At 43.7% G+C, this 14,457-nt stretch overlaps 2 protein-coding genes across 2 annotated transcripts in view; one reads left to right on the top strand and one right to left on the bottom strand.

The window, feature by feature from the left end:
- LOC311109053 (histone-lysine N-methyltransferase 2C-like) overlaps positions 1-14,457 on the bottom strand; it is a 185,298-nt gene that overhangs the window by 137,256 nt on the left and 33,585 nt on the right. The window contains exon 5 of the mRNA XM_084151839.1: positions 13,567-13,785. Coding sequence (XP_084007965.1) covers positions 13,567-13,785 — 219 coding nt within the window. The remainder of the gene's footprint in view (positions 1-13,566; positions 13,786-14,457) is intronic.
- LOC311109055 (transmembrane protein 14A-like) lies at positions 9,024-9,607 on the top strand. Its single transcript, XM_084151841.1, has one exon. It carries the CDS (start codon positions 9,105-9,107, stop codon positions 9,417-9,419), a length of 315 nt encoding a protein of 104 aa, XP_084007967.1. The 5' UTR covers positions 9,024-9,104; the 3' UTR covers positions 9,420-9,607.

The raw sequence follows: 14,457 nt of genomic DNA on the forward strand, positions 1-14,457 counted from the left end.
GAACAATTTTCATTTCTTATTGGACTAGTTCAAATAGTCCGACAATGTTTCAGTCAGTTCTCTTCTGTTTGGTGCCTAATAAATATGACCCTGAAGAATATTTTAGAGTAATTATTTCACTTCTTTAGGTCCTGCGTCTGGGAAAAGTCTACAGTCTTTAAGCATAACAAATATGATTACTATTTATTTACTATTTACAAGTCACATATTCCATCACCAACAGGTAGGAAGTGCCTCGCAAAAGTATTCAGACCACTTTGATTTCTTCACATTTTATTGTGTTACAAAGTGGGATTAAAATGGATTTAATTATTTTTGTCAACAATCTACACAAAACTAATGTCAAAGTGGAAGAGGAATTATATACTTTTTTACAGTTTAATAGAAGTTAAATAACTAAAATAGTCATTGCACAAGTATTCAGCTCCCCGAGTCAATACATGTTAGAAACACCTTTGGCATTGATTACAACTGTGAGCCTTCTGGAGTAAGTCTCTAAGAGCTTTGTACTACGGCTGGGCTAAATGGCCTAAAACTCATCTTTTTTTCTTCTCCAAATTGATGGGCTATTCATGGGCTATTGATGGGCTATTGATGGGCTATTCATGGACTATTCATGGGCTATTCATGGACTATTCATGGGCTATTCATGGACTATTCATGGTTTATTCATGGTCTATTCATGGCCTATTCATGGTCTATTCATGGACTATTCATGGACTATTCATGAGCTATTCATGGGACATTCATGAGAGAGAGATTTTTTAAATGTTTCTCTAAATAAGCTTTCTTGTAGCTCAGTTGGTAGAGCATGGCGCTTGCAACGCCAGGGCCCACGGGGGGCCAGTATGAAAAATGTATGCACTCAGTCGCTCTGGATAAGAGCGTCTGCTAAATGACTAAAATGTAAATGTTGTACAATTAAAAAGGTCAAATACACTGCATTTAAAACAGTCAGCAATAATCTAATGAATTCAGAGCTTGTGAAATTATACCTAGGCTGAATATATTCCACTAATAATTTAATTACTTTATCAAAATAGCTGTGTATGTGTGCCTGCTTTATTTTGCAATAATCACTAATCTGGCTTTAAGGTCTGTCTATAAAAATGCCCTTTTTGTTACAAATTTAACCAGAACCATGCATAATGCATATTCACTAATAATGATTAACTCTTTAGTATTATCCCAGTTTACCTATTTGCTTATGGTCTTGCCTACGCCTAGCGAACAGTTTTTTAAATTATATGAGAAAAAAATATTCAATTTTATTTGGAACGGCAAGCCAGACAAAATTAAACGGGCCTATTTATATAATGAATATGAATTCGGAGGACAGAAATGATTAAATATTAAAGCATTAGACCTATCACTAAAGCTTCAATCATACAAAAGTTATACTTAAATCCGAACTGGTTCTCTAGCAAACTAGTAAGATTGTCTCACCCAATGTTCAAGAATGGCCTTTTTCCTTTATTCAGATTACAACCACTCACTTTCAGTTATTTGAAAAGGAAATCATCTCCCAGATATCACTATTTCTAAAACAAGCCATAGAAAGTTGGTTGCAATTTCAATTTAATCCTCCAGAAACGACAGAACAAATAATGCAACAAATATTGTGGTTAAACTCAAATATACTAATTGACAAAAAAACTATTTTTTTTGACAAAATGTTTAAAAAAGGTATAATCTTTGTAAATGATATCATCGGTAGGACTGGTGGAGTTGTCGCACATGCAGCTAACAAAAAAATATGGAAATGTCTGCTCTACCCAAAATTACAACCAAATAATTGCAGCCTTACCGCAAAAATGGAAGAAGAAAGTGGAAGGAGGAGAAAGTAAGGAACTTGTCTGTCGGCCTTGCATTAAAGAACATAATTGGTTAAGGAAAACTATGATAAATAAAAAGGTATATCAGTTTCATTTAAGGACCAAGGGATTGACAGCTGTCCCATATAGATTGCAAAATAGTTGGGAAGAGATTTTTGACGTACATGGCATAGTGTTTATGAACTGATACACAAAATGACACCGGATTCAAAACTTAGAATCTCTCAATTTAAATAATTATATAAAATTCTTGCTACAAATAGAATGTTTTTTATATGGGGAATACAATCTTCCCAGCTCTGCAGATTTTGCTGCGAAGAGACAGAATCATTAGATAATTTGTTTTGGTACTGTCCATTTGTAGCTTGTTTTTGGACACAGGTCCAGGAATGGCTAAAGGATTGCAATATTTACCTGGAGCTAACCCTGCAGATAGCATTACTGGGTGATCTGAAAAGTCATAGTCAATCGATCAATAATATAATAATACTTTTAGCAAAAATGTTTATTTTCAATTCACAATCTGTAGAAACAATGAGAATAGAAAGGTTCCGAACTTTTGTAAGACATCACAGTACAGTTGAAATATATATGGCAAATAGAAATCCTATATGGATGGTGTTAAAATATAAATGGGGAGGTGTTGAATGGAATTGAAGGATGGGACTAATAACAGCTTTTGTGAAGGAGCACAGTTAGAAAGATATGGCATATAGAAGCAAACCGGATGGACATCATGAAAATGATCGGAGAGGTTGAGAGTAGAAGTTCAGGAGAAAGAACAAACAAAATATAATTAATGTAAAATTGACTGTGTCCATAAAATGTAGATAGTGGGTATGGGCTGGAAGTAGAGGCCTAGGCGTTGTTGTTCACTAGTTTACTCCAAGTGGGGAAAGGGTGGCAGGGTTGGAAAGTAATAAAGGGGAATATATATATATTTTTTAAGGATGTGTGTCACGATCGTCAGGGAGAGAAGTAGACCAATGCGCAGCGTGATGAATGAACATGTTACTTTATTATATTAAAGCACGAACAAAAACAATAAACGACTCGTGAAGTCCACGGTGACAATGACCGAACACGGAACAAGAACCCACAAACACAAAAGGAAAACAGACAGTATAAATATGGCTCCTAATCAGAGACAACCAGCCAACAGCTGACACTCGTTGCCTCTGATTGGGAGTCACTCAGGCCAACATAGAAATACACAACCTAGAACCCCCAACATAGAAATAGAACACATAGAATGAACACACCCTGGCTCAACATATAGAGTCCCAGAGCCAGGGTGTGACAGTACCCCCCCCTAAAGGCGCGGACTGCGACCGCGCCTCAATAAGAGCAAAACAGGGGAGGGCTGGGTGGGCATACCTCCTCGGCGGCGGTTCTGGCTCCAGCCTTGCCCACCACCCTCCAATAATCCCCCCATAGCGCCCCTGGTCCGGTCTGGCCCCGCTGGCAGGAGCTGACCTGAACGTAGCAGGAACGGCTAGCTTCAGCTCCGTTGTGGAGCAGTTGAGCGGTACCTGATTTGGCACCGATGACCCAGGCACGGGTTGTGCCGGACTGACGACGCGCACCCCTGGCTTGGTGCGTGAGGCCGGAACGGACCGGACCGGGCTGACGATGCGCACCCCTGGCTTGGTGCGTGGAGCAGCAACGGGCCGGACCGGGCTGACGATACGCACCCCTGGCTTGGTGCGTCGAGCCGGAACGGGCCTCACCGGACTGACGACTCGCACCCCTGGCTTGGTGCGTGGAGCAGCAACGGGCCGGACCGGGCTGACGATGCGCACCCCTGGCTTGGTGCGTGGAGCCGGAACGGGCTTTACAGGGCTGACGACTCGCACCCATGGCTTGGTGCGAGTAGCAGGAACGGGCTGGACCAGGCTGACGACTCGCACCCCTGGCTTGGTGCGAGTAGCAGGAACGTTCTGGACCAGGCTGACGACTCGCACCCCTGGCTTGGTGCGAGTGGCAGGAACAGGCCGGGCCGGGCTGGCGACTCGCACCCCTGGCTTGGTGCGAGTGGCAGGAACAGGCCGGGCCGGGCTGGCGACGCGCACCGTAGGCTTGGTGCGAGTGGCAGGAACAGGCCGGGCCGGGCTGGCGACGCACACCGTAGGCTTGATGCGAGTGGCAGGAACAGGCCGGGCCGGGCTGGCGACGCGCACCGTAGACTTGGTGCGTGGAGCAGGGACAGGCCGGGCTGGGCTGGCGACACACCCCGTAGGCTTGGTGCGTGGAGCAGGGACAGGCCGGGCTGGCGACGCACCCCGTAGGCTTGGTGCGTGGAGCAGGGACAGGCCGGGCTGGGCTGGCGACGCACACCGTAGGCTTGGTGCGTGGAGCAGGGACAGGCCGGACTGGGCTGGCGACGCACACCGTAGGCTTGGTGCGTGGAGCAGGGACAGGCCGAACCGGGCTGTGGAGACGGATAGGAGACCTGGAGTGAAGAGCGGCCACAACCCGTCCTGGCTGAATGCCTACCCTCACACACTCTGTGTGAGGCATCCGCACAGGACGTACAGGGCTGTGTACCCGTACTGGCATAACAGCACGTGACACTGGAGCAGGATATCCGGGACCGCGGAGAGGCATTGGAGACCACGAGCGTTGAGCCGGCACACTCCGTCCTGGCTGCATACCCCCCTTCGCACGACACGTGCGGGGTGCTCGCACAGGACGTACAGGACTATGCCGGACCACTCGTGGCACAGTACGCCGCTCCGCATACCGCGGAACCTGCCCCGTCCCATGCTGCCATGCCTGAGTACGGGAAGTTGGTTCCGCTCTCCATCCAGGCTCCGCCAACCTGCCTTCTGGCCCCCCTAACCCGGTGGCCTCCTCTCCAAATCGCCCTGTGGCAGCCTCCTGCTGCCCAGCCGCCCATGCCGTGTGCCCCCCCCTAAAAATTTTTGGGGGTTGCCTCTCGTCCGTCCGATGATGGCACTGCTGACGCCGCTGCTCCTCTCTCGCCAGGGCCTTAATCCTAGCCCAAGGTCCCTTGCCCCCGAGCATGTCCTCCCAGGACCACGATTTGCCCACCTGGGCCATCGCCAACCTCTCCATCTCCTTACCCGGCGCTTCCTCCCATGTCCAGTCTGACTGCTCCTGGACACGCTGCTTGGTCCTTTTATGGTGGGTTCTTCTGTCACGATCGTCAGGGAGAGAAGTAGACCAATGCGCAGCGTGATGAATGAACATGTTACTTTATTATATTAAAGCACGAACAAAAACAATAAACGACTTGTGAAGTCCACGGTGACAATGACCGAACACGGAACAAGAACCCACAAACACAAAAGGAAAACAGACAGTATAAATATGGCTCCCAATCAGAGACAACCAGCCAACAGCTGACACTCGTTGCCTCTGATTGGGAGTCACTCAGGCCAACATAGAAATACACAACCTAGAACCCCCAACATAGAAATAGAACACATAGAATGAACACACCCTGGCTCAACATATAGAGTCCCAGAGCCAGGGTGTGACAATGTGTGTGTGTGTGTGTGTGTGTGTATATATATATATATATATACACACACACACACACACACAGTGGGGAGAACAAGTATTTGATACACTGCCGATTTTGCAGGTTTTCCTACTTACAAAGCATGTAGAGGTCTGTCATTTTTATCATAGGTAGACTTCAACTGTGAGAGACGGAATCTAAAACAAAAATCCAGAAAATCACATTGTATGATTTTTAAGTAATTAATTTGCATTTTATTGCATGACATAAGTATTTGATCACCTACCAACCAGTAAGAATTCCGGCTCTCACAGACCTGTTCGTTTTTCTTTAAAGAAGCCCTCCTGTTCTCCACTCATTACCTGTACTAACTGCACCTGTTTGAACTCGTTACCTGTATAAAAGACACCTGTCCACACACTCAATCAAACAGACTCCAACCTCTCCACAATGGCCAAGACCAGAGAGCTGTGTAAGGACATCACGAATAAAATTGTAGACCTGCACAAGGCTGGGATGGGCTACAGAACAATAGGCAAGCAGCTTGGTGAGAAGGCAACAACTGTTGGCGCAATTATTAGAAAATGGAAGAAGTTCAAGATGACGGTCAATCACCCTCGGTCTGGGGCTCCATGCAAGATCTTACCTCGTGGGGCATCAATGATCATGAGGAAGGTGAGGGATCAGCCCAGAACTACACGGCAGGACCTGGTCAATGACCTGAAGAGAGCTGGGACCACAGTCTCAAAGAAAACCATTAGTAACACACTACGCTGTCATATATTAAAATCCTGCAGCGCACGCAAGGTCCCCCTGCTCAAGCCAGCGCATGTCCAGGCCCGTCTGAAGTTTGCCAATGACCATCTGGATGATCCAGAGGAGGAATGGGAGAAGGTCATGTGGTCTGATGAGACAAAAATAGAGCTTTCTGGTCTAAACTCCACTCGCCGTGTTTGGAGGAAGAAGAAGGATGAGTACAACCCCAAGAACACCATCCCAACTGTGAAGCATGGAGGTGGAAACATAATTCTTTGGGGATGCTTTTCTGCAAAGGGGACAGGACGACTGCACCATATTGAGGGGAGGATGGATGGGGCCATGTATCGCGAGATCTTGGCCAACAACCTCCTTCCCTCAGTAAGAGCATTGAAGATGGGTCGTGGCTGGGTCTTCCAGCATGACAACGACCCGAAACACACAGCCAGGGCAACTAAGGAGTGGCTCCGTAAGAGGCATCTCAAGGTCCTGGAGTGGCCTAGCCAGTCTCCAGACCTGAACCCAATAGAAAATCTTTGGAGGGAGCTGAAAGTCCGTATTGCCCAGCGACAGCCCCGAAACCTGAAGGATCTGGAGAAGGTCTGTATGGAGGAGTGGGCCAAAATCCCTGCTGCAGTGTGTGCAAACCTGGTCAAGACCTACAGGAAACGTATGATCTCTAATTGCAAACAAAGGTTTCTGTACCAAATATTAAGTTTTGCTTTTCTGATGTATCAAATACTTATGTCATGCAATAAAATGCAAATTAATTACTTATAAATCATACAATGTGATTTTCTGGATTTTTGTTTTAGATTCCGTCTCTCACAGTTGAAGTGTACCTATGATAAAAATGACAGACCTCTACATGCTTTGTAAGTAGGAAAACCTGCAAAATCGGCAGTGTATCAAATACGTATTCTCCCCACTGTGTGTGTGTGTGTGTGTGTGTGTGTGTGTATATACAGTGGGGGAAAAAAAGTATTTAGTCAGCCACCAATTGTGCAAGTTCTCCCACTTAAAAAGATGAGAGAGGCCTGTAATTTTCATCATAGCTACACGTCAACTATGACAGACAAAATGAGAATTTTCTTTTCCAGAAAATCACATTGTAGGATTTGTAATGAATTTATTTGCAAATTATGGTGGAAAATAAGTATGTGGTCAATAACAAAAGTTTCTCAATACTTTGTTATATACCCTTTGTTGGCAATGACACAGGTCAAACGTTTTATAATAATAGTTTTCTGTAAGTCTTCACAAGGTTTTCACACACTGTTGCTGGTATTTTGGCCCATTCCTCCATGCAGATCTCCTCTAGAGCAGTGATGTTTTGGGGCTGTCGCTGGGCAACACAGACTTTCAACTCCCTCCAAAGATTTTCTATGGGGTTGAGATCTGGAGACTGGCTAGGCCACTCCAGGACCTTGAAATGCTTCTTACGAAGCCACTCCTTCATTGCCCGGGCGGTGTGTTTGGGATCAGCCACTTTTCATCTTCAATGCCCTTGCTGATGGAAGGAGGTTTTCACTCAAAATCTCACGATACATGGCCCCATTCATTCTTTCCTTTACACGGATCAGTCGTCCTGGTCCCTTTGCAGAAAAACAGCCCCAAAGCATGATGTTTCCACCCCCATGCTTCACAGTAGGTATGGTGTTCTTTGGATGCAACTCAGCATTCTTTGTCCTCCAAACACGACGAGTTGAGTTTTTACCAAAAAGTTATATTTTGGTTTCATTTGACCATATGACATTCTCCCAATCCTCTTCTGGATCATCCAAATGCACTCTAGCAAACTTCAGACGGGCCTGGACATGTACTGGCTTTAGCAGGGGGACACGTCTGGCACTGCAGGATTTGAGTCCCTGGCGGAGTAGTGTGTTACTGATGGTAGGCTTTGTTACTTTGGTCCCAGGTCTCTGCAGGTCATTCACTAGGTCCCCCCCTGTGTGGTTCTGGGATTTTTGCTCACCGTTCTTGTGATCATTTTGACCCCACGGGGTGAGATCTTGCGTGGAGCCCCAGATTGAGGGAGATTATCAGTGGTCTTGTATGTCTTCCATTTCCTAATAATTGCTCCCACAGTTGATTTCTTCAAACCAAGCTGCTTACCTATTGCAGATTCAGTCTTCCCAGCCTGGTGCAGGTCTACAATTTTGTTTCTGGTGTCCTTTGACAGCTCTTTGGTCTTGGCCATAGTGGAGTTTGGAGTGTGACTGTTTGAGGTTGTGGACAGGTGTCTTTATACTGATAACAAGTTCAAACAGGTGCCATTAATACAGGTAACGAGTGGAGGACAGAGGAGCCTCTTAAAGAAGAAGTTACAGGTCTGTGAGAGCCAGAAATCTTGCTTGTTTGTAGGTGACCAAATACTTATTTTCCACCATAATTTGCAAATAAATTCATAAAAAATCCTACAAATGTGATTTTCTGGAATTTATTTTCTCAATTTGTCTGTCATAGGTGACTTGTACCTATGATTGAAATTACAGGCCTCTCATCTTTTTAAGTGGGAGAACTTGCACAATTGGTGGCTGACTAAATACTTTTTTTCCCCACTGTGTGTGTGTGTGTGTGTGTGTGTGTGTGTGTGTGTGTGTATATATATATATATATATATATATATATATAAATAAAACATGGGGGATTGGAAGTGATGCAGACAATTACATTGATGGAAGTTACAATCTATCTGCAATATTAAGCTGATCTACCCCCATAAAAAATTAAAATAAATAAAAAATAATGTAGCAGGCACTATAGAAAATTAACACCGGTCTCATAATGCCTCAAGCACAAGCCCACGTGCTAGTGAGTAGCCAGCTAATATTTATATTTCAAGTTTAGCCAACTTGGATCTAGGTTTAATTTCACAAGCTCTGAATTCAGCTAACAAGACAAAAACAGTTGTATTGTTAAGAACAAAACCTTCTGTCCGAACAAACTCATTGGGAGCACAGGCGTGTAGGCGTACATTTTTACTCATTTATTTTACGTTTAAATTAGCAGATACCAGCACTGCAATGGCAATTGACTGGCTCGGATTTGGCTACGCTGCAGCCATAGCCCTTGGGGGATTCATGGGTTACAAGAGAAAAGGTAGTGTCATGTCATTGATAGCGGGGCTATTGTTTGGCAGCATAGCAGCCTTTGGGGCCTTCATGATTTCAAATGACCCAACCAAGACTTTCTACTCCCTCGTTGCCTCAGGAGTGCTGACAATAGGGATGGGAATGAGATTCAAGAAATCTGGGAAAATAATGCCAGGTGGTATCATGGCAGGACTAAGTTTGCTGATGGTCCTACGACTTCTCTTCATGGGTGTGATTGTAATGTGATTTGAACAATACAACAACCAACAAAAGCAAGATGGAAAATGTCTTCGCAAGGGATGAAGTTCCATTTGCACATTGTTTGTGCTTGCCTATATGTATTTTTGTAATCATACTTAATGTTTGTACATTCTTTAAAGAACTTGATGTTGAGCCTGCAACCTATGATCATATTGCTGCTTGTCATTCCTAAAGTATGCAGCACTGGGGCAATGAGTGCACATACACAATGACTAAATGCTATGTGGATGGAGTAAAAAGGTTGTTACTTCCTTGAATAGTTGTGTTGTCTCATAGGAAATTGTTTAAGTTGAATGAACTACATTAATGGCTTACAAACAATGACTGAGTGAATTGTTATTGTAAGAAATGTATGAAAAAAATGAATGGGGGAAGAAATGTATGCACTGGATAAGAGCTTCTGCTAAATGACTAAAATGTAAATGTAAAATAAAACACAGACTAAACAGCTAGTATAAGAATCTATATTTGACAAAAATGCTGCTAGCGATACGTGGTACAGTAATGCGCACGCGACAAACTGCATTAATTTTCCAGAATGAATGTTCATTGGTACATCCATTTTAGTAGTGTCTGCTCTGCTCGAAATTTGAGGAGTTTAAACATATACAGGGTATGGTTCGAAAGGTTAACTTCTCCTCTATTACAGTAAAATAAAGTCTATGTGTTTCGGTGTCCATATGACCTATTTTGTTGGACCAAACCTCAAATGCAAATAGCGAGTTGAAACCGCATGTCAGAGAGGAAGAAGTGATCTCTCATCTTTGTTGTTGTGAGTGGTAGGGGGAGGGGCATGGGAGAATGAGGCGAAGCGAGAGGTTTCAAGAGGGTCTTCGAGCCAAAGGCAGCGCCTTGAAACATCTGTCAATAGATATTGGAACCGAAGTGAAGTACCAGAACAAAATGTTGGATGATATGGACTCAGACTTTGACTCGACGGGCGGTTTGCTGGGGGCCACCACAGGGAGAGTGAAGCGGCTTTCCAGGGGAAGCCAGACCAAGATCCTGTGCTACATGCTGCTCTTCTGCCTCTTCGTCTTCACCCTCCTCTACTGGTTTATCAAACTGAGGTGATACGTTACAGGAGGCCTCGGCTTTTCCCTCCATGCCTCTCGTGTCTCCTTCCCCTGTCTGTGCCGTAAGTCCGCCTCTGGATCAGAAGACCATGACGATGATCATAATGCCAAGGAGACTGTTAGAATGTGCTTAGTGGTTGAGAAGACGACTCCCCCCAAATCATCAATGACGATGTACAATTGAGGGTAATAATGCATGGCTGTCATTCATTTTAGACAGCCCTGATGGACTGAGTAGACACCGCCATAAGTTTACGATTGTAACGATTGTCCATTAACGATGAGGCATATTATAGATACATTTGTAACGGTGGGTTATCTATTTCATAAAATATCTGGTAAGGCTAAGCAGTAACATACAGTGGGTATAGAAAGTAACCACCCCTTTTCAAAATGTTCACCTTTTGTTGCCTTACAGCCTGAAATGAAAACACATAAAATCAGACCTTTTCCCGGCTTTGTTTGCACGCAGTGACCCACAATATCCAAGTGAAAAAAAATCATTAAAATAACTCTGAAAATTGATGCAAACTAAAACAGTAGAATACCGTATTTGGATAAGTGAACACCCCCCTGAGTTAATACTTGGGGGAACCACCTTTTGCTTGAATTACAGCCATGAGTCTCTTTGAATACGTCTCTACTAACTTTGCACACCTAGACTGTGCCATATTTGCCCGTTCTTCCTTGCAGATTTGTTCAAGCTCAGTCAAATTAGTATGAAAAATGTATGCACTCACTAATTGTAAGTCGCTCTGGATAAGAGCGTCTGCTAAATGACTAAAATGTAAATGTAAATGTTTCACTCTCGCCAAAATCCGATACAGGCCTTTGGAATATCGCACAAAAACATATTTGAATTCATCGACTTAATTCGATATATCACCCAGCCCTACTTTGCACACCTGGATTGTGCAATATTTGCCCATTATTCTTGTCAAAATTGTTCAAGTTCTGTCAAGATGTTGGGGATCATGGCTAGACAGCAATTTTCAAGTCTGGCCACTCAGGGAAATTCACTGTCTTCTTGGTTAGCAACTCCAGTGTAGATTTCTCCCTATGTTGTAGGTTATTGTCCTGCTGAAAGGTGAATTCCTCTCCCAGTCTCTGGTGTAAAGCAGACAAGCACGTTTACCTCTAGGATTTTGCCTGTACTTAGCGCCATCTGGTTTCTTTTTATCCTGAAAAACTCCCCAGTATTTGCCGATGTCAACCATACCATGATGCAGCCACCACCATGCTTGAAAATCAGTAGGCAGTTAAGTTACTCAGTGATGTGTTGTGTTTGCCCCAAAGATAAGGCTTTGCATTTAGGCCAAAATGTGTATTCCTTTGCTGTTTTTTTTTTTTTTTTCAGTATTATTTTAGTGCCTTGTTGCATACAAGATGCATGTTTTGGAATATTTTTTATTCTGTATATTTGTATTCTTCTTTTCACTCTGTCATTTAGGTCATTTTCGTGGAGTCACTACAATGTTGATCCATCCTCAGTTTTCTACCATCACAGACATTGAACTTTGTAGCTGCTTTAAAAATCACCAATGGCCTCACCGTAACATCCCTGAGCAATTTCATTCCTGTCCTGTCCTGTAGCGCAGTTCAAAAGGACGACTGTATCTTTGATGTGTCTGGGTGGTTTAATACATAATCCACATCAGAATTATTAACTTGACCACGCTTAAAGAGATATTCAATGTCTGATTTGTTATTGTCAAAAATCATGTCAACCCCTATTATTTCACACCGAGTGAGTCCATGTACCTCATTATGTGATTTGTTAAGCCAAATTTTACTCTTGAACTAATTTAGGCTTGCTTAAACAAAGGGGATGAATACTTATGCAACAACTACACTGAACCAAAATATAAACACAACATGCAACAATTTCAAAGATTTTGCTGAGTTACAGTTCATATAAGGAAATCTGTCAATGGAAATAAATTCATTAGGCCCTAATCCATGGATTTCACATGACTGGGCAGGGGCGGAGCCAGAGGTGGGCCAAACAAAGGGGAAGCATATTTTCATTTTAGTTATATATTTCTTATTTACAGTATCTTAAAAAAATATCTATATATTATTCCACTTTGACAGAGTATTTTGTGTAGATTGTTGACAAAAAAAATTATAATTAAATCCATTTTAATCCCACTTTGTAACAAAATGTGAAGAAATCCAGAATACTTTTGCAAAGTACACGTGCATGCTCACGTGTGACACATGCTCACAAGAGTGATGCTCTACCATATAATCATGATGAAATCAACACCTCCATGATGCATGGGAAAAAAACAACACTGACAAGTCTGTATGGGAAATTCCATGCCTGTTACCTCCTTGGCAGCGTGTACAGGAGCCCAGCGAGGGGTCAACGCAACACTCAGCCCCCATATGTAACAACGCCAGCGTTTGATCATCCAAAGCAATTACACTGCATTGCATATAATTGGATGTCTGCCAGTTTGGTTTTGACAATTGTTATCAGGGTTCAAAGGTCATCAAGGTTATTACCCTAACATCCTGGTAACACTGGACGGTGGCCAAAATGTGTGCGTGTGTGTCCCCCCACCCATCCCACTCAATTCTGGAGCAAAGTAGACCCACTTTCCCAGGTGCAATCTCAGCTGTCATTTTATCTCCAGCAAAATCAATGCCAATGGTGAAATCAAAGTGTCTCAGTAGCCCTGAAACGGTCATTAGGTCTACAGAGTCAAGCAGCCATTTCTGTTCCCCTCCCAGCTCAAAATGAAGACGTGTCTAGGTCCCAATGACACCCTAGACTAGGCTAGCTATAACGTAATTAGCTGACGCCATCTCCCCAAAAAACTTGCTACTCTTGGGTCAATACTGGTGAATGAGAATTTGAGAGATTCAACAAGGATTCAAGAGACTCAATACCGCTAAGAGAATCGACATTGCCAAGTTAAGATATCATAAACACCACCATTACAGCGAAATCGATAGTGTGAAATCGCCACTGCTAGCTGAGTGGCCATCGTTACCCAACATGTCGTAAACCCAACAACTACGTTACGTCAACGTTTAAGGCAACTTACTTTTTAAGTCCCCTCCCGCTGTCACGCTGCCCCGGGCTCTTGGTGTCATGGTCGTCGTCTTGAAAGTCGTCTTCGTGGTAGTCGTCGTCTTTCTCAGAGCTTCCGCGGCGGTTGCGGATGTGCAGCGGCACGTAGCCGGGTGTGGGGCCAAACACCATCAGGTCGCCCTGGCCCAGGAAACTCTTCTCCCCACAGTAGCAGAAAGCACACAGCTTTTCACTGGGGAAACATGGGAGAAACAGGGGTTAGGAAACAGGAAGTGCGCTGTATGTAAAGGTACCATGTACGTCAAATGTGTATGTAAAACGTATGTATATGTAGCAAAAAAGCTGTTAAAAAACAAAAAAAGATGTGTCCTCCAAAAGGGGGGTGGGGGGGGGGGTTAATAAAAAAATTAAAAATAAAGTAGTGCTCATTATTTAAAAAACTGAAGAAAATTGACAACAATTATTCTTTATGGGTTGGGGTGGAGAACTCAGGGGGCCATCCCACCTAAACAGACCTAATGGTTGAGAAACACTGTGCTAAAATCAAGCTCTATCTACATACCAACAGTGGTTCAAAACACCAATAAAATACAGTATTGTTTGACAACATCCACACAGAGACCTGAGAAGCCATTATGCTTTCAACCTGATACACTAACATACTGCCAACATGAGGTAAATGCTGACAGCTACAACTAAAAAAAGAATCAAAAAAAGAATTCACAGAGATGCAGTAAATATTTATCAGATATTTGTTTTGGAAAAACCAGGTTGGTAATGATGTCCCCTGAGAATGCTGCATTTTTTTCCAAATCCAAGAAGCCGTCCAACAGAATCCACCAAGCCGTCTAACCGATTGATCGACAACAACATTTTTGAGTCGGGTATTAAGGGATTGGCTGCG

The sequence above is a fragment of the Coregonus lavaretus genome (assembly GCF_964263955.1).
Source record: "Coregonus lavaretus genome assembly, chromosome: 34".
NCBI classification, from domain to species: domain Eukaryota; kingdom Metazoa; phylum Chordata; class Actinopteri; order Salmoniformes; family Salmonidae; genus Coregonus; species Coregonus lavaretus.